The sequence below is a fragment of the Cyprinodon variegatus genome, unplaced genomic scaffold (assembly GCF_000732505.1).
Source record: "Cyprinodon variegatus isolate N-32 unplaced genomic scaffold, C_variegatus-1.0 Scaffold615, whole genome shotgun sequence".
Taxonomy (NCBI): domain Eukaryota; kingdom Metazoa; phylum Chordata; class Actinopteri; order Cyprinodontiformes; family Cyprinodontidae; genus Cyprinodon; species Cyprinodon variegatus.
Window position 1 is genome coordinate 26,237 of NW_015151068.1, and position 23,794 is coordinate 50,030.

Here is a 23,794-nt window from a genome sequence, read left to right on the forward strand (position 1 = left end):
TGTTTCCAGCTGGATCCTCCCCCTACACTGCCTGCCATCTCCTATATTTCACATTCTCCTCTTTCTCCATATCATCTTCATCTTGTTTTGTTTTAGTAATTTTTTCTCATTTCTATCATTAAATCTTCATTTTGCACATCCCATAGTCCTGTTTGTGCTTCGGTCCTGCAAACAATATTCAGATAATGGGAATGGTTGGTATGATTCTCTTCTTTTTAACCAGTTTCAAACATTTTACCCCCCTCCAAAGAAAGACAATTGTCCGAAAGCCACCGAATATAATGCCTGAGATGCTAGAATACCCAGGTCACAATGTAAAACTTTTTTGTTGTTGTTTTTCATCAGTAAGGATTAAAATGATGCCTAAGAAGAAATTAGTAACTTTAGAAATTTCATCAAATGGAAAAGCCAACTATTTTCTTGAGATAGGTCACAGTGACAAGAAGCATGTTGGAAAATATCAAGATGCTTTTAGACCCCCCCAAAATTTTATTAATAGCCCAAAGTGGTGGCAGTATCATGCTGAGGGCCATCACTGATGCATGCATCTTTACAACTTCACCTCAAACCAGCTGCTAGATAGTCTAGGCTTGTTTCCAACCTCTGTGTTAGTAAATTAAACTTTATTGTGCAGACATAATTGCTCATATTAAAGGTTTCAAACTGAACAATTTAAAGATCAGATTATTTTATATGTCAGCTGATGTGATGATGTAACGTTCAGGATGTACCAAGTCATAACCAAGTTTGGTTTTATTGTCTTTCTGAGGGACTCAGGGGGGATGGAGGGACTGTGGAGCGTTTCCAAGCAGCTCACTGCAGATGATTCCTGCACCCGAAGGCGCCGCCGCCCTGCAGAGAGCCGGTAATCATTGGAAATGTGCTGTCCTGTGCACACAGCGGCTGCCCTAATAAGCGCAGCAACCTTTTCTATATTTATAACGCCTCATTACAGCCTCCTTTATTCTTCAGACAACATGCTGTTTTTACTAGGTATTAATTAGAGAATGATAACAAACCAGTCTCAAGAGCTAAACGGGAGGATCAGTAACTCTACCGTAAGCTTTATGTATACCTGGACTCAAGAGGCTGTTAGTTTATCTTAGATAAATAAAATAATAAAAATACAAGCAGCTCCTTACAGTTTAGCTTCTCTCTGTAGCATTAAGGTAATCCATCTCGTAATTATTATTTATGAAATTATTGTCTGAATGAGCAGTTGCTCTGATCTCCTTCTTCCAGTCTGCTGGATCAGGATAATCTGCATCCTATAAAATGTTTTATTTCTGAGCTCTTCATTTTTTTTAATGGCATTTCTGACCAGGAAGGCAGAAATGAGATCAATTAAACTGATATTGGAAAAATCTGGAAAGCAAAGACACATTAGAAATCAATACAAACTGAGGTACATCTAAATAAAACACCTTCCCAGGAGTGGCTGTAGGTAAAAATACGCCCAATGCTTGCTAACGCTTTTATACCCTGTGAGAATGTTTATATCTCTCAACATCATCTTTAATCATGTCTAAGTGGACATTTGGCAAAATTTCATTTTAAATTTTATTTTATTCTAAAATGTATTTTAATTGAAACATTTATCTTATTCTATTTTTATGTGTTTATGTATTTTAGCCTTTAGCTTTTATCTTATGTTCCTTAACTGTGATTCCTGTACAGCACTTTGGTCAACCCCGGTTGTTTTAAATGTGCTTTATAAATAAAGTTTGAGTTGAATTGAGTTGAGTTATAGATCTTTTACCGGTATTTTGTTTTAGCAGCATTTTTAAGTCATAAAGAAGTCATCTTCCAGAATGACCCATGTTTAATGTCCTAACACCATATATATATCTGTACCGGAGGCACCATCAGCTCATTTGGACATGTGCAACCTGATATTCATCCAGATCGCCATTAATAATATATTTACAGTACATAATGTTCTTGTGTCCTTAAATCATCAAATAAAGCAAACTATATTGTATGAAAAATGATTAATGACTTTTGTGAAAGAATTGGATGCGTTTCAGACTCTTAGTTATATTGCTTGTCTGACGTCCTGATCAGAAAGCAGATTTATTGAAATTATATAAATTCCCAAATGCTCCTATTTATTGGTGTGGTTTTAAATTCACATATCCATCTGAGTCTCTGTAACTATTGATTTATTTCAGCTAAAACATTTTTTGCAACATTTAGACATTTTCTTCCTGAAGTGTCATGATGGACCCCTAAATGACATCCAGCTTATTCTTTGTTGATTTTCTCTCTCAAACATGGTGCTGTAGTTAAGTTTCCAAGCAAAAAGGTCGCCTCTTATGGGAGCTGAGTGTAGCTCGTACCAGACTTGTGTGACAGAGGTGAGTGCGTCCCTCGGCTCCGCAGAGAGAGCTCACAGATGGCCCAGAGGTGGCTGAGGAGGGGGGAAGGTCTTCTAAAGCTGCCATTCCCGTCTCTGACTCATTCCTTTTCGCTTTTGAAGTCGAGTGAATCACATGCATAATGAAACGGGGGGGGGAAATTCAGCCTATTTGAGAGTTTGACGTCTCTCAGGCCAGCTCACCCCCACTCCCCCCACCCCATCCCCAACATGCAGCTGGCAAAGGAGGAGAAGGAGGAGGATGTCAGCTGTTAAAGGAGGAAAGTGGCAAAAAAAGGCGGCAGGATATGAGGGGATACAGTGCAAATACAGCGTAGTGAGAAAGTATTTCCCCCCTTTTACAGATTTCTTCTATTTCAGATGAAGAAAATTACAATTACATAGAACGATAACATCACTAAATACGTAAGAAAGCTATCAGAATCAACCTGACCACGTGTGAAAAAATGCTTTCTCTTCAGTATTTATACAACATTTTTGTGGTTAAAAACAGGTAACCACTCTCTGGTGCCTTGGCCAATTGCTCTTTTCAGTTGTGCTAATTTCATCCATGTTGTTCAAGCGAATGAACAGCATTTTTAAGGTCATGCTAAATCATCCTAGCCCGATTTATGTCCAGCCATTCAGACATAGACTTGCTTTTGCTGCTTAAAAATCCAAGTCCACTTGAACCTGCTTTACACCTGATATTCTGCTAAACAGTTCTGAGTCAAAGCGAGTCCCCTTGAGTCCTTAAGCAGTAATGCAGCACTAAAGCAGACCGTATTTGACTGTATGATATTCTATGCTATGGCGTCACATCTATTTCAAAACTCCTATAGCGAAATATACACACTCGTATGTATGTTAACCTACTTCTGCACATGGTTTATCTACCACTGCACACGATCACACAGGAAGTAGTGTCAGGAAGCCTTCCGTTTCTGCAAGGCCCAATCAGGAGCAGGCCTACAGAAGAGATTTTTCTGTCAAACCTGTCAAAAAACTTTTCTTTGCACCAAAAGGAAATTAGTCCGAGGGCAGAGATGCTTTGGAGAGCGCAGCTGTCCTCGACTGTGGCCGCTGGACAGAAAATCATGGGTGCAGTGAGATCCCGAGCACAATCCAGAGCGTCTGTGGAAGGAGCTGGTGCACATGTAGAGCGATGTTTCTCCTCTCGAAGTGGCGTTCTCGTGCATGGGTGATTTAGTCGTGCATTGGTAAATAAAACATGTGCAGAAGTAGTTTTTTGTAGTTGTATTTTGTTTGCAGGTTTTGAACTAAATGTGACGCCATACTTGTTCTCTTCTGGCAATAAAGGAAGGCGAGGCGCTCCTTTGAGGATTGAGCACCGTTCCATGTTTTCTCGTATATAGATAACTGTATGTTGGAGTCCAAGCTTTAAAAATCATTTATCAATTCTTGGTAGAATGATAGAAGCAAATGGCTCCTCACCAGATTTTGGAAAATAATTTAAATGCAGGTGAAAATGAGATTTTTCAGATCTTTTAGCCTACTTCTTGGTGTCAGATAATTACGATACATGTCGCATCTGCAGGTTGTTGAAACGACACAACCAAAATTTGGTTAATTGAATTTGATTATCGATTTAAATAGGGGAACAAACAGACTTTCAGAAAAGGTCAGGTTAGTTTGGATAGCTTTACCCCACAATTAATAAAAACTGCATGTTGCTATTTTATGATTTTAACAGTAGATTGGTCTGAAAAGCTTAAAATATAGCAAAAAGCAAATCTTTAGGGAGAAATACTTGTTCACCACATTGTGTATCTACATCCTAACAAGCTCTTGTCACTTGTAATCAATTTTAAAATACTTCAGGCCAACTTCTTTTAAGGTAGAGAGAAAAAAACAGCCCAAGAAGATGAGAAAGATTTGAAAATCTAAAAGATCTTGTTAGGATGGGTGATTTTTGCACTGTAACGTCTGAAGAGGGAGAGAAAGAAGCACAAGGGACCATTTTTATGAGTATTTTCTCCACAATCATTCTCTCCTTTCCAATCTCTTCATCACGCTCATATACATCAGCGTTTGTTAGTGAAAAGCAAAAACACGCAAGTCGATCTGACATCCAGCAGAGGATGAGGGGATGAGGATGTGCTTGGATGACGATAGACTGTAACATCGTCATACATGAGCAACAAAAAGACCCACGCAGGACTGACATTTGCTGTTTATTTGTTCTCATCTTTTTTGGCTGTGAAGACCAAAGCGTATTGTTTCCCATTCTGCAGCAATGTCGGCGTACTTTTGTGCTTCTCTGTGATAGAAAGACTCTTTCAAAGGAAGCCAAATGATTTTAAAAAATGCCAGTCCTTGAAAGAAAAGATAAATTGTGAGGAGGGAAAAAAGAACAGAGAAGATGTTACAATGGTTAGCTAAGATGGATGGAACGATGAGAAAATAAAGGGAAAGGCAACATAGAGAAAGGTATAACTCAAAAAAAGAAGCTGATGGTCTCACGTTCAAAGTCAAGGAAAACTATTGGCCCATGCTCAAGTTCGGCGCAAGCCAGCACTTTCAGGAGGTTTCCCATGAGCCCCCTGGAACAGAGAGAGGGAAGAAGTCTGTGGGTGATGAGGGGATGGCCCTGTCGGGGGTGGTGCGCACATGGGTGTATGGATGTGTGTGTGTGAGCCGTATTTGTGTGTGTGGCGTGCAGGAGGTGACGTGGTGGAGGTGGGCGACCGGATGAGAGAATGGCATGATGGGAGTAAGGCCTGGGTGATGCATGAAAACACTGACAACAGAGCGGCTTCAGTCGCACTCTCATGGATGCTAAACAATTCAGAGCAGACCCACATTTAAAGGCCCTGATTCAGAACCACAAAGTTCTACCAATGAAAATCAAACGTGTAAGATTTAATCCCATTAATCTTTGGCCACATAAAACAGGAAAATGTTAAGAAAAACTCTCATACAACAATTTCTAATTTACTATGATAGGCATAGGCTGGTTTTAAAGTATGCCACTGTCTAAAATGATCCTTTTTTAAAATCTATTGATATTTCATCATGCTGTTTTTTAAACACCTTTAAGTAAGAAAAGGCTAGCTTCCCATCCCCCACTTGTTGCTGTGAGCTGATAGCTTTGTATGAAGGTTCTAATTAAGATGGTTCCCTTTAACTTTAATGATTAAAAATGTCAGTTTTTTGTTTCAAAATGGCGTCTATAGGCTTGCTAGCAAAGCAGCTAATATAGCTAAAGCAGTTATTGTAGCTAAAATAACCTTGTCGGGCTCCCAGCATTAGCATAACAATGCTGTAGCATTACTTTATAACTAAATTTAGTTGGTCTTTCTTCTCCTTTTGTTTTTATTTACCACATGTTTAGCTTTAAAGCTAGTTTCTTAGCTTTTTGGTGTATTAGCTAGCATGCTACTTGAGACTAAATTAAGATTATTTAAACAAAAATCCACACACTTCCGATTCGGTGCTCATGTTGCATCCTGAGAGCACCGTTTTTCATAAAGTTTGTGAAAAAAAAAAATATTTGCAATTTTATTACATCCAGAAGAAGTGCATGCACCTCTATCACTAAGTTTGAATTTTTCTACTTCCTCTTTCTTTGTACAGCAGACTGAGGATGAGGATTTAAGCAGTTTTGTCAGTCTCACTTTTATCACTCGGGCATGTTTTAGGAGGTGTTACAACACGGTGGCATCAGAGGGCTTCTGATAAGCCTCAGGAACGTTGCAGGAATCCAAATATGCATCAGGTGGAAGTTTAAACTGCTGAGTCATTTCTTTGACAAATGCATGAGGAATTTTCACAATCTATAAACATTTGTCACTAAAGCCTCAGTTAGCTAAAGCTGTCAAGTAAATACACTGCAAAAATGATCTAGAAATAAGTAAAAAATTCTTAAATTAAGTGTATTCACCCTTAATTTGAGTAGGTAAATGAGATAGTTTGCCAATGGAATGAGTAATTTTACTTTTAAAATAAGATAATTAGATAATATGCACTTGAAATAAGACAATGCAATTGTGTTTTCTTACTTTAAGTGTAAATTCTCTTGTTCCATTGGCAAAATGTCTCTTTTACCTCCTTAATTCAAGAACAAATCAACTTATTTTAAGAAAAAATGACTTATCAAGATTTAGATTTTTGGCAGTGTATAACTTGAAAGCTCTGAACTGCAGAGAAAATCAGACTTTATCGGAAACTATTTGGGTTTAAACATGAGTTGAGTAAATGCCAGAATTCCTGTCTTCCCTAAGCATGTGTGGGATTTCTCTGGGTACTCCAGTTTTCTAGCCATAAGGCCTGTTGTCTGAAACAGGTACAATGTCCCCCAATGACTCCAAAAAGGATTTAAGTGCATTTTTTTGGCAGCACTTACTATACAACAGCAATTTAGTTATGCTTATTTTTTATTTTTTTATTTTTGCTAATGCCATAATACTTTAAAACCAAAGTATTTTTGACGGTCAAGACATTAGAATGTCCTTCCCGCCTATGCCTCGCCTGCTGCAGATAACAGTGTTCTGATTCACAGAAATGCACGTGTCTAAAGATGGTATCTACACGATTATCTGACTGAGAGTGGGACTGAAGAGCATCTGATAATGAGAAACAACACCCTCAACAACACTCCATCACACCATCAACGACTAAGCCGATTGCATCCGAACGTGTCCCCCTCCGAGCCCCGTCAACCCACCTCCCACGGCGCCACCTTCCGCTCCACACCCACAGTTCAAGCACACAGACACGTGCACACACACCCTGGCGCTCACTTACTTTCAAAGTCCAGGAAAAAATGCGGACAGTTCTCTAAATCCTTGCCAAGGACCTTAATGAGGTTCCCCATGGCCAGCGACCTGGACAGGAGGAAACAACAGAATGCATACAGAACCTGGAAGCCCGCTTGGAAAAACACACAACAGACACATGGAGAGCACCTCAGGTTTGTTCACCTATCTGCCTATTCCCTCTTTGTCTCTGCATCCTTCTGATGAGGCAGCATCTTCAGAGCGGAAGCAGATATTCCAGTCATCAGTGACACTGATCACAGTTTATGTCCAATACGCTGTATCCACTTACAGCAGGGTCTAAATCCAGCACTGAATCATTTAGTTCACTTAGTGGGAGTCACTAGAGCTGGGCAGTGGTTTTAATCCATTTACATCACAAAAGTAACCCAATAAAAACCCAACATATAACGACTGCTCCCATCTAATGGTTTTTATAAGCGGTGGTCTATAGATGCTTTATGGAGAATTTTCTTAAACCCTCGAACCGCCAGGGCAGATGCCAGGGCTTAAGAAACCACAAACGGCGTAAGAAGTAGAGTGCTTTGCAAAAGTATTCAGATAGGTTGAATATAACGTGTATTTTATTGGGGATTTCATGTGATAGACCAACAAAAAGTAGCACGTAATTGGAACGTAATGAGAAACTATGTATTTTCTCCATCAACCAGCTCTTTAAAATCTAGCCACTTCTTTCTAGAGACAGATAGTTCTGCTCATTCTTATTTTCCAGATAGAGTGGATGGTTCTGAATTTCTCTGGACTTTCTCTTGTCTATTTTCTCACACATGAATATTGTCTGATCTAAACCAGGGCATTCAGCTGTGGCTGAAACTTTTGGGTTGTTTTCCTGCTGAAGGATAAAGCTTGAGACATGCAAGTTTCAAGTTATCTGTTGAACTTTCCTTTCAGAATGAACCTGTATTTGGCTTCATCTATCATCTCATCAAGCCTTAAGCATCCTCCTTCTTGCTGAAAAACAAGTATTCTTTTTAAATTGTCTCTCTAATTCTGGATTTCTTTAGTTGCCAGATCCTTGGACTGCATAACTTAAAAGATTTCCTGTAAAGCAGTGGCGGATGCTTATCTCTGAAACAGGGGAGGCTCAGCGGTGTTAATTAAATCTGAACGCCACGTATTATATTTACAAATGTTGAAACGCATTGAACACATCACTGCAATGGGTGAAAATAGCTGCTACGAATGCTCGGAAACAAAAAATCCACACAAGATGATTGCTGTGACTGATTTATCACTTTCCCCTCTCCACTCACGAGTTAAACCTCCTCTCTGTCTGGCCACAGTCAGACATTCTAAGAGGTTTATCCTCAGCGGAGGCGACATAGTTTAGCGTCTTATCCAATCACGGCTCTACTGTCTCGCTGCTTCCCTCCCTTGATTGAGGCTCAAACCACAACAGGGATTTCTGAATGGGTCCGAGACACAAAATAAACAGTTGATTAATGCACAACATACTCATGAAATCAGGCGCATTTTAGAGCTTATTTAAGCCTGGTTCAGCTGGAGGTTTCTTCCTGTTAAAAGGGAGTTTTCCCTCTCCACTGTCGCCACAAGCATGCTTAGTGTGAGGGATTGCATTTGAGTCAATGAGTCGATGCAATCAACTGGTTTTCATTAGATAGAAAACTTTGAATCAATTTGACTGTATGATCTGGTTGAACTGTAAAGTGCCTTGAGATGACATGTGCTGTGAATTGGAGCTATATTAATAAACTGAATTGAATTGAATTAATGCAGTTTATTGAGTACAGTTAAGAGGTTTAGCGTCCCTATTCAACGAGAAATCGCCACTGCTTTAAAAATAAAATCTCCCACCTCCACTGTGGATCTCTTTAGCTCCATCAGAGTTAAAATGTCTTTTTGGCTCCTTCCCTCATTGATTCTCTCCTTGCACAGGCTGTCTATTGTTGTGAACGGCCATATGTCGGAAAATATGCTCAGTCTAATGTTAGTTCAAAGCTTTAAAGGTAAAGAATACTGTTTTATACCATTACCTTGATTTAAACTTCTAGTCAGCCTTATCCTTAATCTTTCCGCTTTGGTCTTTCATCATGCTGCTATTCCTCTATTCTCTAATTAAGCCTCTGAGCACAGAGCTGCATATTTACTATTAAATCACTGGATCAATTGATCAAACAGGATTTTGTTTTGCGTTTAACAAATTGTGCCGCACTCTTCACAATTTATATCTTGGTTTATCACATAAAATTCACATTTAAATAAAAAAACATGTGTTTGTCACTGAGCCATGTCGTCGTGTGAAAAAGCCCCAAAGGCATTGCTTATTTTAAAAAGGCAACGTAGGTAAAGTATAATACAAACCACAAACAGCTAATTTTTTTAACATTAGCATGAGAAAGAGGAGGCAGCCGACTAACAAATGAAAGAAACACACGAACATAGCGGTGGAAGCCTAAAACCTTTTTTCCCTATTGAACAACAGGACTTTTGCAACAGCCGCCAAGTTTTACTTCCTCTGCTGTCTTTATGTGCTATGTTAGCACTCAGGAGGGGCCTGCCGGTTTCTGCAGGAAGGATTTACGTCCAACATGAGCATGTTTATGAGATTCCACCGTCGCGTGTGCAAGAGTAAGAACAAGGACCAGTCTTGTTGTCGTTATTCAGCAAGAACGGCTGTTGCAATGCAGCACCCTGGTACCGCTGGACGAACCTGACATTCACCGTCATCTCCAATGATGCCCTTACCTCCTCCAGAATCATCCTGTATCTACATCAGCAATGAGGAACATCTGCTGCTGAGTCACACATGAGTTTAGCCCACACCTCATCTAACATTGTCTTATAACCTTAGAGAATACATGAATAGGAGAGTTTGACAAGTGGGCTGCCGTGAAGCAGCCGAGCTGAGTTTCATACAAAGGGATGAAAACTCGGTGACGCAATGTTTCTCTTTGTCACAGGTAGCTTTGCGTCAGGCTGCATCCACACGCATACATGTGAGCACGCTGAAGAATCTGAGACTGGAGCAGCATGAGGTCCATCCAGAGAGCAGCGGATGGTTGCCAGGATACCGTTGGGCTCGTAATGCTGCCAGCTCGCCGCAGCTGAAGATGGAGGGAAGCTGCTTCTGATATGTGTCCATAAAATGAAATCAAACCTTGCTTGGTGGAAGCAGGAGGGCAAAACATATCAAGAATAATGAAATCTTAAAAGCACCTGGAGTACACAAACGACTAGGTCTTACCCTCTTTTCCTCTAAGTGTAGCTTTTCTTCCTCAGTTTCACCTCAAAGTCTCTCCTTCAACTGTCTTGGTTGTCTTTGTGTTTTCCCAAATCGCCGCAGTGAGTAAATCCCCAGTTATTCCAGCTCAAAATCCCACAGTGGCTCCAGTTGCCACTCGTCGCCTCTCCGGAGATGGATGTAAACTCGTGCTCTTGGTCTCTCTGCCTCCCTCTCTTTGAGCATAAAGTCCACTTCACACTTCTCTTTTCTCGATCTATTTAAAGCCCCGTGGTTTTCTCTATTAGCTTCGACCCAGATGCTGCTCTGTTCCTTCTGTCTTTTTTCACACTGGGTTTTTAGGGGATGGTGCTATGCAGGGTTGAGGTTTTCGCCACTCACAGACCAGAAGCCGTGCTAATTTATACACCTATTGCTCTTTCTGATGTTTGTCTGTCACCTTTTACAGTATGTTGTTCTTGCACAGGAAAAACTCATTCTGTCTTTCAGTTCATGACATCGAATTGGGTTCCTCAAAAATACTGCCCAAAGCTTTCCTTTCTGCCTCACTTCTCCATTCCATTCAGTAAGCAGTACTCTCTCAACTCCTTTGGCCTTGTTTTGTCAAAGCACATCTCTGTCAGGGGGCACTCACTCTCGTTGGTGACCGTTAGGTGCAAAGACGTCTAAGGGGAAGGAGGATAGCATTGCATAATAGTCACTGGATCCATGAATGCTGGGGAATTGAGGCACAGCATTCTTGGAATAGGACATCCAGTCTGTGGCTTCTGGTTGCAGTTTCTCATACACACAAACAGACCCGTTTAGACAGCCAATGTGAAACTGGAGCAAAGAGCCTCTCTTATGCAACTGAGAAGCAAAGAGAAAGCAACCCGAGGGGCTCCTTGAGTGTCAATAAGGACACATCTCTGGGACCACAAAGCAAACCTGGTTTAGACGGCGAGCCAAGCAGCTGAGCTAAGCCATTCCTGGCTCCTTTCAGCGTCCTCCCAAAGAATCCTCCTTTTACGGCTCAGCAGCTGAGCAAAGACACCACTGACTCTCTCTGCCAAGTCTAACCTCTATTAACTCACCAATTCGAGCTTCCTCTACCCTCAGAGAGTCTTATTGAAAGCCGCAAACTGCCCATAAGTGACGGGATACTTATTGGCCGGGGGACCAAAGCCACTCAGCAGCTGCCCTGACTAAGCCAGATGAAGCAAATTTTACATTCTCAGCTCTCCTCTCTACTCCAACCAATTTAACTTTATATGTGCTGTTAACTATTTGCTCACTCTCTTTCACTTTCCTACCTTCTTTGCTTGTCTTTATCCCCCTGGAACACTTCACTGCATCAATAAGGGCTTCTCAGCTCCTCACTCTGGTTACAGCATCCGTGCCCAAAACCTGGAAAAGACAGACAGAAGGAAAGAGGATCATCATCAAACAGTAGACCTCAGTGAAAGCCTTGGTGCTGAGCAGGCAGGCAGTGAAGCAAAGCTTTCTGTTTCTGTTCTGTCGGGCAAAAAAATGATACCAGTTTTGCATCAAGGTGTTCTATTAAAACGCTATGGTTCTGCAGTAAATCAGGTGCTAGGCAAGTTGGTGGAGATTGTTAGGTCTTCAACGCAGACCAAAAAAACCCTAAACTCAGAGCAGCTCTTCTGCAGTGCATTATTAATAAAAAACATACCTTGCAACACATTTTAAAGCTTAGACTAGGCCATCTGTGGGTCTTTTCAATATGAACCTATAGCATGACATAGAGACTGTACATATCAAGAAATGTAGAGTTAATTTTGTAAATTGATCTGCATCCATCTGCACTTTAATATACGCTGTGGGTGACAGAAAAAAGCAGAATTTCTGCTATAAATAGTTCTACGAGAAGTGCAAATGTTTTTTTACAGGAAGTAATAGACGGTCAGCCCCAAATAGACACAATGCTGAGACACATAAGACACCTCAAGGTTGGTTAACTTTAGGATTTAATTTGATAATGATGGATATATTATGAGAAGTGAATGAATCCAGAACTTTTTAAATATTGTATTTACGTGGAAGATACCAGAAAAGAGAATTCGGCTTAGACTCAGTCTTGTAGGAGGTGAAGACCTAAAGACATGACTGTGTTGTTGGTCTTAACTGGGCTTAAGTAATCTTAGCTTTAACCCAAAAACACTTATTTGTGATGTAAGGTTTAAGCAAATTTAGAGAAATGGGTCATAAAACAAAAAATGAAAAAAGCAAATTAGCATTTTTTGCTTGCAGAAACAAGTTTGTTTTAATAGAATCACAATAAGTTACAGTGTCGAATCATAATCAGTCAATTAAAATGAGCTAAGGGATCAAGTAATGTTTATTCTTGTAAAAACGTCTTCTTTTCTCTATCCTGAGAGAAATGTGCTGTTAAAGCCATAGAGCTTATAAATCAAAGTAAGCAAAAAAAAAAACCCTACACAACCTGATCTCAAAACTATCCGTTAAAATAATGCCTGAAAAGCAGAATTTACATGTTTTCTTTTTGCTTTAAAGCGTGTTAAATAATCTCATTTCTGTTCATCTCTCATGGCCTGAGCCCCGTCTTACAGCCGCTGACTGGTGTAACTATTAACACAGCTGCTGCTGCCCTTGCATCATCGGATCTCATCAGCAGAGAGTGCAGACTGGAGGAAGGTGGGATATTTGCGGAGTGGTTGCTAGGGAAACACAGCCTCTTATTCTCATGGCAACGCACAGTCCGCTATGGCTGGCTGTTTTCAGCATTTGTTGGATGGTAATGGACCATACTTGGTTTGGTATTTTTCTGTTTGCAGTATTTATCTTCAGAGGGCGGCATAATCATTTTCCACTCCTGGAAATACACCCAGTGTTTTACAGCTGGAATGTAACGTTAACTGATCCAGGTTAAATCATTAATGACTACTAAATGTCTGTGTATTGATAAAATCCTTTTTAGGTGAGCGTTTGATTTAAAGATGTGGAAAGACGAGGTTCACACCTGTGGGTAGTGTGGAGGAAATTGCATCTGTTAAGTGAGAGTTATCTGATTCACTCTGTTCATTTGTGTGTATAAGAATTATTTGATAAAATGTATAAAATTGCATCAGCCTACAGTATGCAAAACCTGTTGTGTCATGATCTTCGAGTTTTAATTTCTGTTTTACCCTTATTTTTCCCTATATTCTGACCCATATTGACTCTCTTATATCAGCCAATAATGCTATTTCCTCAGTTGGGAAAGTTGCTTTCTGGATTGAAATATTCAATGTATGAAAATGAGTACAGGTTTCCAATTTTATCCTTTCCCCAGAGCACTTACAGTACTGATGGATTATTATTTTCAGTTCTGCTAATTAGTTAAGAGCTTCCTTCTCCTGTTTAACCTTCTGTTTGCATTCTCACCACTTTATAATTCCGCTATGAGCAATAGTTTGTATTATTGTATTTCCCAGATAAGTTTTAATACTTTATATAGAGGATATTTATATATAGAGGGGGGGGGGGGTAGCGGCAGCCTAGTGGTTAGGGCATAGGGCTTTGAATCCTGAGATTGTGACTTCGATCCCCCACTCCCACAGACCGCCACTCTGGGTCCCTGAGCTAGACCCTTAACCTCACACTGCTCCCTGGGCGCCTCACAATGGCAGCCCACTGCTCCCCAAGGGGATGGGTTAAATGCAGAGAAGTAATTTCCCTCTGGGATTATTAGAGTATATAAAATAAAAAAAAATAATAATAAAAAAAAAAAAATATTTGCTTCTACAACTCTCCTTTACTCTAACCCATGACGCAAATAAAATAATTGAGCTACAAAGGGTGTTTTTTCTGTCATTTATTATGTCATTTTAAGTAAAAACGTGGTCTTTAAGTATTAATAGGGTGTGACTTTATCAAAGCATTGTTGCCCTAAGATTGTTTTTTTTGTTTTTCTATACCTGCTATCAAACGGGAAAAAAAGTCTCACCAAGTGTCTTTCCTGGTGTGAATCAGAATCAGAATCAGGTTTATTGCCATTGTTAGTGAAGGAGTTCACAAACTAGGAATTTTTTATGGTACAATCGTGCAACATGAAACATATAATATGGAATAGGTAAATAAAATTATAAAAATATCTAAAACACTGAATGGTATAAGGCATGCAATAAAATAGACTAATATATCGATTAGGATAAAAATATGGATATAAAATATAAAAAGTAAAAAGTAAAATAGCATCTTACAAGGTAGTGCAAATAGAGCAGTGTAAATGGCATGGGCAGGTTATAGAGTCTGACATAAACAAGTAGTAACTTAATGAAGAGGTTGGATGAATGGAAGCATTGGGGCATCAACTACATGTATTCTAAGTAAGCTGTGTCTCTATCTTAGAAATAAACAAATCAGACTTATTTCTGTATGTCTACAAGGTCAGCATACTCCCATTGTTTTTCTTTTCCATTGAAAGGACTCCCTGTAGTTTATTTCAACCAGCAGTTCTTAACCAGCAGTAACTTGATACTAAGACTTTTTTATTATTTAGCTCAAGTTTAAGGATTCCTCTGCAGTCACAGACTCAATGTAACCGGCTATGCTCATCATGAAACTTCATATGTGGGAAGACAGTCAGATATGATATGATGAGCCGATAATTGCGCTTGTTGTCTTGGAAAGAATGTGGATTCATCTGTTTTGAATATCTACCCGACTGGTCTTAATGTTTTTGTCTTGTACAAAGTGCTTAGAGCATTTAATCTTTGTAGATTTGTGTTGCGTGAAAAACGAAGTTGAGCTGAAGTAACATGAACGGAAGACATGGTGTCCAGAGACTGGTCCAAAATAAAGACGGTTAAAATTTAAAGCTACGTTCATAAAAATTGAATTGAAAGGCTCGTTTTGGAACACGTCTACAGAGCCGTGACAGGCCAGGAGGAAGCTAAAGGCACTGAGGAGTTGTTGGGTGTTTAAATATGAGGATAAACTGGAAAACAAAGCTGTTTTAAGAATCAAGAATGTACATTGTGGAAAGTGTATATATATATATATATATATATATATATATACGGTATATAGAAATCAACAAGGAAGACAATATTGGANCCAGGAGGAAGCTAAAGGCACTGAGGAGTTGTTGGGTGTTTAAATATGAGGATAAACTGGAAAACAAAGCTGTTTTAAGAATCAAGAATGTACATAGTTGAAAGTATATATATATATATATATATATATATATATATATATATATATATATATATATACAGTATATAGAAATCAACAAGGAAGACAATATTGGAGCTGTTGTATATAAGGTTGGTATGGATTTCTGAAGTGGGTCAAACCTAATCAGTCATTTAACCGGAAGACTTTGATATCGACACTGCACTTATGAGCGTCGTCATGAATCAGTGTCCCGTTAATCAAATATTAGACTGCTCTGCCTTCTCCAGAGAGCAGACGCTACCAGAGGGGTCTGGTCAGCTGGAGGGGAGCAGCTTTAATCGAACAGCAGCTCAGCCACATGAAAATCCACAAAGTCGTTGGTGAATTAGTAATTGGTGAAAAGAAAAGAGGCAGAAGTCTCGAATTCCCCATGTTATTACTGAAAGCAAAAAAAATCATCATGAAATGTTTTAATCCAATCCATGTTTGAATTTGTTCTCTCTCTCCAGCCACCATTGATCTCCAGGCTCCACTTTTATGCATCCTGATTGGTCCACCTTCCGATCGCACACCTGTTTGACCCGTTCCTGTGATGCTCTGGCCTTCTCAGCATGTTCTCCTCTATAGATAGAGGCGAGTTCGGGAGTTTGTAGTCTTAGAAGAGAAATGTGCATAATAAGTGGTTTGATTTAGGTAGTTTGTCATGGCTGGTGTAAAGCTTATAGTGATATTTTTAAATGAAGTTGCTGATATTTTAAGGTAGTTTATAGATAATCTCAGAGGAATGTTAAGGCTATATAAAGACAGAAAAAAACAATATATATATGGGATTCTGAAATAAACTGGGACCCAATGCTGTCAAATGTCACTAGACCATCACTGCTAATGGAATCCTGCAGCCAATTGGCCCCAGGCCAAAGACACACTTGTTTACTGACAGGAGCTCAAAAAGATCCTGCAGAAATATTGCTGATGCCTGGTACTTTTACTGTGTTGCAGCGTGTAGCACCAAAATGCCTTTCCAATCTGGATTAATCCCAAAAGGAATATAGAAGGTACCTTTATAGCATTTATAACAAATTGGTTTCAAATACTAAACCTAGTGGTTTAGATTAAATATGAAGATTACTTCTGCAGTAATCCAACAAGTATTTGTGAATTCATTTTTATAATAATCTGCAGCATCAAATATGGAGGACTTTATAAAGTATCTGTAAACCATAAATCTGGAACTCACTTTGGGGAAAAGCTAAACAAAAATTTTTCATGATTTCTTTTTCTGTCTAAAAACTTGGACCACACTTCTATGAAACCATGTCTTTTATTTTGAAGAGTATTTATGAAGTTGTTATAAGAGTTCCCTTTCCTTACAGTTTAATCGCTGGTTTATGCTCAGAATTTATGTCTGAAATATACTCATAATAAGCCAACAAATGTAAGAGTTAGTTTCCTGTTTTATTTTATTTTGAAATATGATTTAATTTTTAGTGCCAGTAGTAATGACCTAAAACAGATTTTTTTTATTTTGATGAGAACCTAAATTATATATTTTTTTAAATTTGAGAATGTAACCATTCAACTTAAATATAATATAAAACTTTAAATAATTATTTCTTACTGCTTTAAGCCAGTTTTGATAATTTATTGTTAAAAAAACATATTTAGAGGCTTATCTTTGAAAGTCCTCATGTTGTCCTCTTAGGAACTAATAAACCTAAATGTCCCTTAATAAGGGGTGAGAGAGAAGGAGAGTAACAGAAACTGAGAAGCTAAAGCAAAGCCCATGATGCTCTTGCACCACCCCTCCCCCTTTACTCTTTCCTCTCAGCACATGCACCATCCAGAGCCATGCTTGCATGGTGCCTATTTAAAGGGCGATTGCAAATGAGTGTTGTGAGCACACGTATGTGCTGCAAAGCTGAGAAAGACAACAGGAGAGGATGCCTTGGGAGACTGAGATGGATGCTATGGCACTTTTATATTTAAAAGCCTGTTCTGTGGTCATTTTTTCAAGCAAACTTGAAACTGGAGGTGGAGGTACGGCTAGAGTATAAACAAAGATCCCATTAACACCTACTTTAATTCACATTTGTTTTAGGAAAATAATAAAGTTTATTGCTTTCTTATCATTTATTTTTACCAGAGAGAATAATAAATGCTTAAAACTTTATGTATCCATGAATATTCAAGTACTGCAATATGGCTTGGGGGCATTTAAAACCCTAGAAAAGTAGAAGCACTGCTATAGATTTCAGATTTAATAGTGCTTGAGCTGTCAGAGGCTATCTGGATGTGCAGGAGCTCCTTCTATCTTTATTTAAGAAGTGGGATGTTGCTCATTAGCATCCATCAAAGAAAACACACATAGCTCTTAGGGTTCTGCGGGCGCTAGGAGGGGGATCATGATGCAGTCGTGTTGTTATTGTTAAATACCGTTTCCCAGAAGCCCAGCTATCTGTAAACAAAGACAGATGAGATGTACGTCTCTGCAGGCAAGCTGCTCTTTGTCCTTGATGGGATGCTTACACATTGTTTTATTCGGGTCAGAGAATGCTTGCATGTGTGGAGCTTTTATGGACCCAATTAGACTCAATGGGGTGAAAACAAAAGGATGCTTGAGTTGATTTGAAGGGACAGATGATGCAAATGGGTCTGGATAAACCCAAATTATATTTAAATGTATTTTCAGATATGTGTTTTGTTTGCTAGTAAGTGCATTAAACAGGGACTGGATTCAGATTTATATCCGTTTTGTTCCAATGATGAGAAAGATGCCAGTGTTTCACTTGATATATTAACTAACAACTTTAGCAAACACCTTTTTTTTTATTAGAAATTCAGCAGCTTTTCCTAACATTGCTTTATTAATAGACCAATCTTTATTTTATATGAACCATTTTAGTTGTGTTTGTTCATACATAGATTTCAGCAACATATAAAGATAAAAAGATGTTAGATGTATTAGAAGCAGGAAATTGTCAGGGAATATCATTGCTCAGAATATAATTTTTGCCCCTTTAATCTTTACAGAAAAAAAGCTGATTTCAGCAGGTTAATAAATCCACTGTTGGGTTACCAGCCCATCAAAATCCAATATGGCTGCAGCCCATTTGCCTTGTAGGCAAGATGAATTGTCGTAAAATTTGTGAATTTGCAAACTCCCAAAAAATCATCTTGCTAAAAGCCAACAGATGCATCAGCCTCAGCAGCAGAAGTCTGAAGCAAAACGAATATGGCAGCGCCAATTTTAGGTAGAATGCCACTTTATGCATTTGCGGATGGGAAAGGTGTTTGCTGATTCCTCCACCGGATTCAGTAAGAGTTTGATTTATCAGTTTTGATACAAATCAAGAATATGACAGGCTACGTCACAGATGGATGCTGCATATTCAAATTGAGCTGTGCATATAAATCTGGCTTAGGCCAGTTTCGCATAAAACATTTAAAGCTGCAACTATAAACCTTAACTAGCACTTCTGGTTTTTATCTTGTTAAACGATGAACATATGTTTTGCTACAACATCTGTATGTATACATTCCGTTAGAGTTACAAATTTAAAATGGAGGGAAATAGTCATATTTTTTTATATTGCTACTATTGGTTAGCATCCAGCTAACGATTATTAAACCGTTATCAGATTAATGGAAAGTTTTTGACTAGGGTGTGACATCATTTCTAGATCCGAGGTCAAGAAAAATCAAAGAAAAATAAATAATACTTTATTGCAATGTCATGCATGACGTTTAGCTGGATCCAAAACATCTTTGACTATTTTATTTTTTTGTAAGGAAGGGAGGACAGCGATTTCTTATAGTTATATTAAATAATTCAGTAGCTCCATATTCCCTGGCTGTATGCATAAATACTGTGTGTGACCCCAGCTAACTGCAGAACTGGGTCATATTCAGTGTTTAAATCCACAGTCAGCAGCTCATGACCCCAGAGAAGGAGTGAATGAGTTGACCCCTGACCCCAGCAACCAGCAGTCTATTTTCAGCTCTGGGTGCTGAAGCCCACCGGAGTGAACTGACCCGTCCTTGACGGAGGCGATGCTCCATCACTGGTGCTGCAGCATGTCTCCCCGGCAGGGGAAGCAGCAGTTACACCATTCCCTGCTCCACTGAGAGGAGAAGAATAACGGCAGCAGCACCTTCAAACACCGGAAATTGGCACCAGTGTGAGGCAGGGGGGGGGGTGATGGAACAGGATGAAAATGGACTAAAAATGGATGCGGTCAATCCCTGGTGGGGAAAGTGTGAAATCTTGGCTGTTTTTCAGGTTTATTCTGGTCTAATGGGGTATTTTCTATCCCTGCTGTGTTTTGGTTGTTTTGATGAAAGCAGTGGAAGCTCACTAGATGAGGGCCTATAGTGATACAGAACCAATAAAGGGAACAGCACATTACAAAAAAAAAGGAAGAAAAAAAACTGTTTATATTGTTTCAAACGTCGAATCAAACATGGAAAAAAAAAGGCAGAGCTGCCAGCATCCTGGTGTGTCTATGGCATGATCATTTCTGGCACACCCACATGAAAAATCTCCCCGTTGTTTTAACTTTAAAGCATTGTTCCAAGTCACCATCAAACACAATCACTGAAACCTTCATAGGAGAAAACTATAAGTGGAACTGATACATAAATCCAACAGTTCCTAATGGTCTCTGTTCTCTTATCACCACTGAGCTTCCATAAGCTCAGGGTAAAAGCTCAGGCAATTAAACAGAGCGATCACATGGACATAGGGTATTGATTTTAGCCTTTAAAGAACGTTCTCTACATCTGCCATCAGATCCCTGTATGAGGAGGGAAACCAGACAGGATTGTTGTGTTTCTGCTTCATCTGCAGTGTTATTCAAAGTAATTCAGAAATATGAAGCTACAAACCTGACTTGGATGGGGAATATTGAACGTTTCTTCTAGGTAAACTACAACTGGTGCTTATTGGACTATATAAATCCACTCTGCTGCAGCAAAACCGAAAAGAACTGCATTTACCTTAAATATGTGGACAAGAAAAACTTTCCTGATCTAATACTTTACATCAACAACCTGCAGAGCCGAACATTAGGTTGTTTATCGTTCTGCTCTCATCAAAACAACACTCAAAGTTTTAATTCGGAGGGAGAGTGAATCAACAATTCAAAGGCTGTTAGATTATAGAAGTTACAGGCACATTAATGATGCAAGTTAAAAAGGAATGTGCATTGCAGAGAATATTCATTTGATCTGCATGCTGTGTTGAAACACTGATCTTGGTTACTGAGGGCCCAATGGCTTATAAATCGAGTTCCTCCTGTAAAAACTAGGAGTGATTCCTCTCATTCCTAATGAACATCTTCCCAAAGATCCTGGATCTCCAGACAGAAGGCCATTTGTTGTTATTTTATTCGGTTCCAAATAATCACACCGACATCTGTCACAAAATTTTGACACTGCAGTCTTTGTCCCTGCAGTCCTCAGGCGGCTCCTGAGTGTTGAACAAGTTTAGGTTGGAAAGGAAGAAACTAAATCAGTAGATTAATGAATGTTATACATGGAAAACAATAAATAAATGGAAAGAAAAATAAATACAAAGTGTTTTCAAGTCATCACAGCAATCAGTTCAATATTCTGTCTCCACTATACAGTAAAGTGTGGGATTAAAATCTTATTTGCCCCTGGTGGAAATTTTAACAGATATTTATCTTCTCTTTATGCTCACTAAAAAACTAGCTGCAGAACAATTCATCTTCCTCTCCTCCCACTCGCCTCACTTCAGCCTCCCACCTGCTCCAATTGGCTTCGGTTTCCATGGATCCGGGGTATTGATCTTAAATACGTCCAGAGGGCGAACGTTCGGACTATCTGTTGACGTTAGCGGACAGGGATTGATCTCATTGACTGACCACAGGCCATGATATCTTCGGAGGCCCCGTCACGGCAGATCTGAGGTAAATGGATTACTCTCAGAAGTCTGTCCACAGCAGAGAAAGTTTTACTGTCTAAGTTTGCTCAGGGGCATGAGAGCTTTCATTGTGGCCTGTTTCAGCAGAACACATTTAGAGGTAGGCACAAAGACTCCTTCAATCTTCTCTGAATCAGTTTTCTCTCACATTTGAGATTCCTTCATTACACAGCGGGTTAAGATATTTTTCATGTTAATATAAAATCTGCTAATTTTCTGCTCTTTTTGCCTGTCCCAAAACATAAGCAGCCATTTTTAGGGCCTCCAGGTCAGCAGAGGGACCCAATGCCCATTTGAGTTCTCATACAAACTAAAACGGTTTGTTCTATTTGTCACTGGAAAGTTGGGCTACAAATGGTTACGGAACGGAAATTTAAGAAATCTGGCTTCAAAAAGTTTAAAGTCTGAACTGCAGTTTCCAATATGGCCGCCAAACATAGAAATCTTTATGAAGTGGAAAAGAACATCCATCCTAACCCCTAAATCCCTCAATCACTATATAGAGCGGGGACTATATAGTGGACTTTTACAGTGAACTGACCGTTCAGACAGATGATCACTACTCTTCGCTCCCTGTTGGTCATGTGACTCCGCCTCCCCGCATTGGTGCCTGCGCCATTTTTATTTTTAATCGCCACTGTGGTATAGTGACAGCCATAGGCGACAGCAGGCCTCTGTGACAGCAAATATCTGCTCGTCTAGTGACCATGGATGATCAATTCTTTTCAAGGTGCATTGTGAGACATTTCAAGTCCACTAGACATTTAGACACTCATTTAAAATGGCGTTAGGGAGGGCGTTCGGACACGTCCATAGAGTATTTATTAGCAAATTTCAGCAATTTAGCAACGTAGAACTCATGTTCCTCTATAAATATTATTTTGATGCAATAATGCATACAAATGAGACACATAAGATGTCATTGGGTTATAGTTGGGGTCACAAAAATAATTTTAGTCCTGAAATATGGTTGTGACAGTTGGGATTAATCAAACAGAGCTCTATTGGATTAATATGAATTTAAGTCCTGGTTTCTCTCTGGAATAAAAAAAAAAAAAAAAAAACATATTTTCACCTAGATCTCATTAGGTGCCTTTACTTGTGACACTAGAAAATGAATCAGTTTTACCATATAACTTTTTTTACATCTTTTTTTGATGTCGCTTTGATTGAGAAACTATCTACCAAATGTATTAGCTTAAACAAAAGGGCCCTGCGAAAAATAGTGAGGGGAGCTGAACGGGTTTTTTCAGCTGTTCTTCGGATCAGCTGCGGGTAAAGCACCCTGAGCGTTGTCAGAGGCTCGTCACATAAACATAAAGTGCTTAGTGCTTACTAAGCTCTTTATGTTTTAGCAGTTATTCTAGGTTTTATCTATGTTTTGATTACATGTGCTTCTGTTTTCGTTTTTAATGTCTTTATATACTAAGAGAAACGTCTAATTCCATCATTAGGTTGTTATGGAAGAAATGAGATTAAACAGATTTAATTAGGTTTAAGAAAATAGGTCAGTAGGATGCTATTTTCCTTTGTTTTATTTTCCTCATTTAGAAGAACTGCTCCAACTGGAACTGATCCAATAAAAATAAAAAAAACTGGAATAACTTCATTGCAATAGGCTGAAACCACAGAGATCTGTTATAATCTATCTTTAAAATTAGTTTCTACTTAAATGCTTGTCTGAATACCTTAGATATATTTAATAAATGCCAGAGAGGCCAATGCTTCAGGTTCACAAAAATAAATACATTCCATTAAATTCACTGATCATCTGCTCAATCAAAGTAAGGCCTTGTTGTTAGTTGGTGATGGTCGGTTTCCTCTGGAAACAAAAATGTGTCATTAAAAGATTTAGATTTTTGCCCAAAGATGAATTATTATCAAACTGAGATGAATGTATTGGTTTCCTTCTGGATTCTGCCTTCAGGCTACTTCAGTAAACCTGCTTCTAAGGTCGTTTTATTTGTATTGATCTCTACCTTTAACTTCATCCTGAAGGCAAATGAATACTTTTGTAAAGATAGCAGCTTAGTCTATAAAAGATTTCCGAATGAATCAATGCAGAGATTGTGCTCTGTGTTTTTTTAACCCCTGCACTGGATGTAGTAAACAATACTCTGTCCTAATCTACAGCAGATTAAGACTCCAGCTTTCTATCTATCTGCCCTTCTCCAGCCTGGGTACATCTTTAATGGGATCATCATCAGCTCTGAGGGAGTAATCCCTAAATCCTGACAACAATAGATTAAAAACTTAAACACAACTTACAAGGTGAAGACGGGTCACATTTCAGGTTCTGGTATCATCTCTGCTCTGTAACTGATCTAACTCAGGTGGAAAGTTGGAAGGATTGCACAAAACATCTATAAAGTGAT

The 23,794-nt window shown here is 39.0% G+C and overlaps 1 protein-coding gene across 5 annotated transcripts in view; it reads right to left on the reverse strand.

Moving 5' to 3' along the window:
- Positions 1 to 23,794, reverse strand: part of LOC107096327 (protein FAM49A-like) — a 42,692-nt gene that overhangs the window by 15,342 nt on the left and 3,556 nt on the right. The window contains exons 3-5 of one of the 5 annotated variants that reach the window (XM_015392932.1): positions 11,650 to 11,743; positions 7,124 to 7,203; positions 4,841 to 4,920 (exon numbers count right to left, since the gene is read on the reverse strand). In XM_015392932.1, coding sequence (XP_015248418.1) covers positions 4,841 to 4,913 — 73 coding nt within the window. In that variant the 5' untranslated portion in view covers positions 4,914 to 4,920; positions 7,124 to 7,203; positions 11,650 to 11,743. Of the gene's footprint in view, positions 1 to 4,840; positions 4,921 to 7,123; positions 7,204 to 10,360; positions 11,617 to 11,649; positions 11,744 to 23,794 lie in introns of those variants that run through there. The other 4 variants (XM_015392931.1, XM_015392934.1, XM_015392933.1 and 1 more) reach the window with 4 other exon arrangements.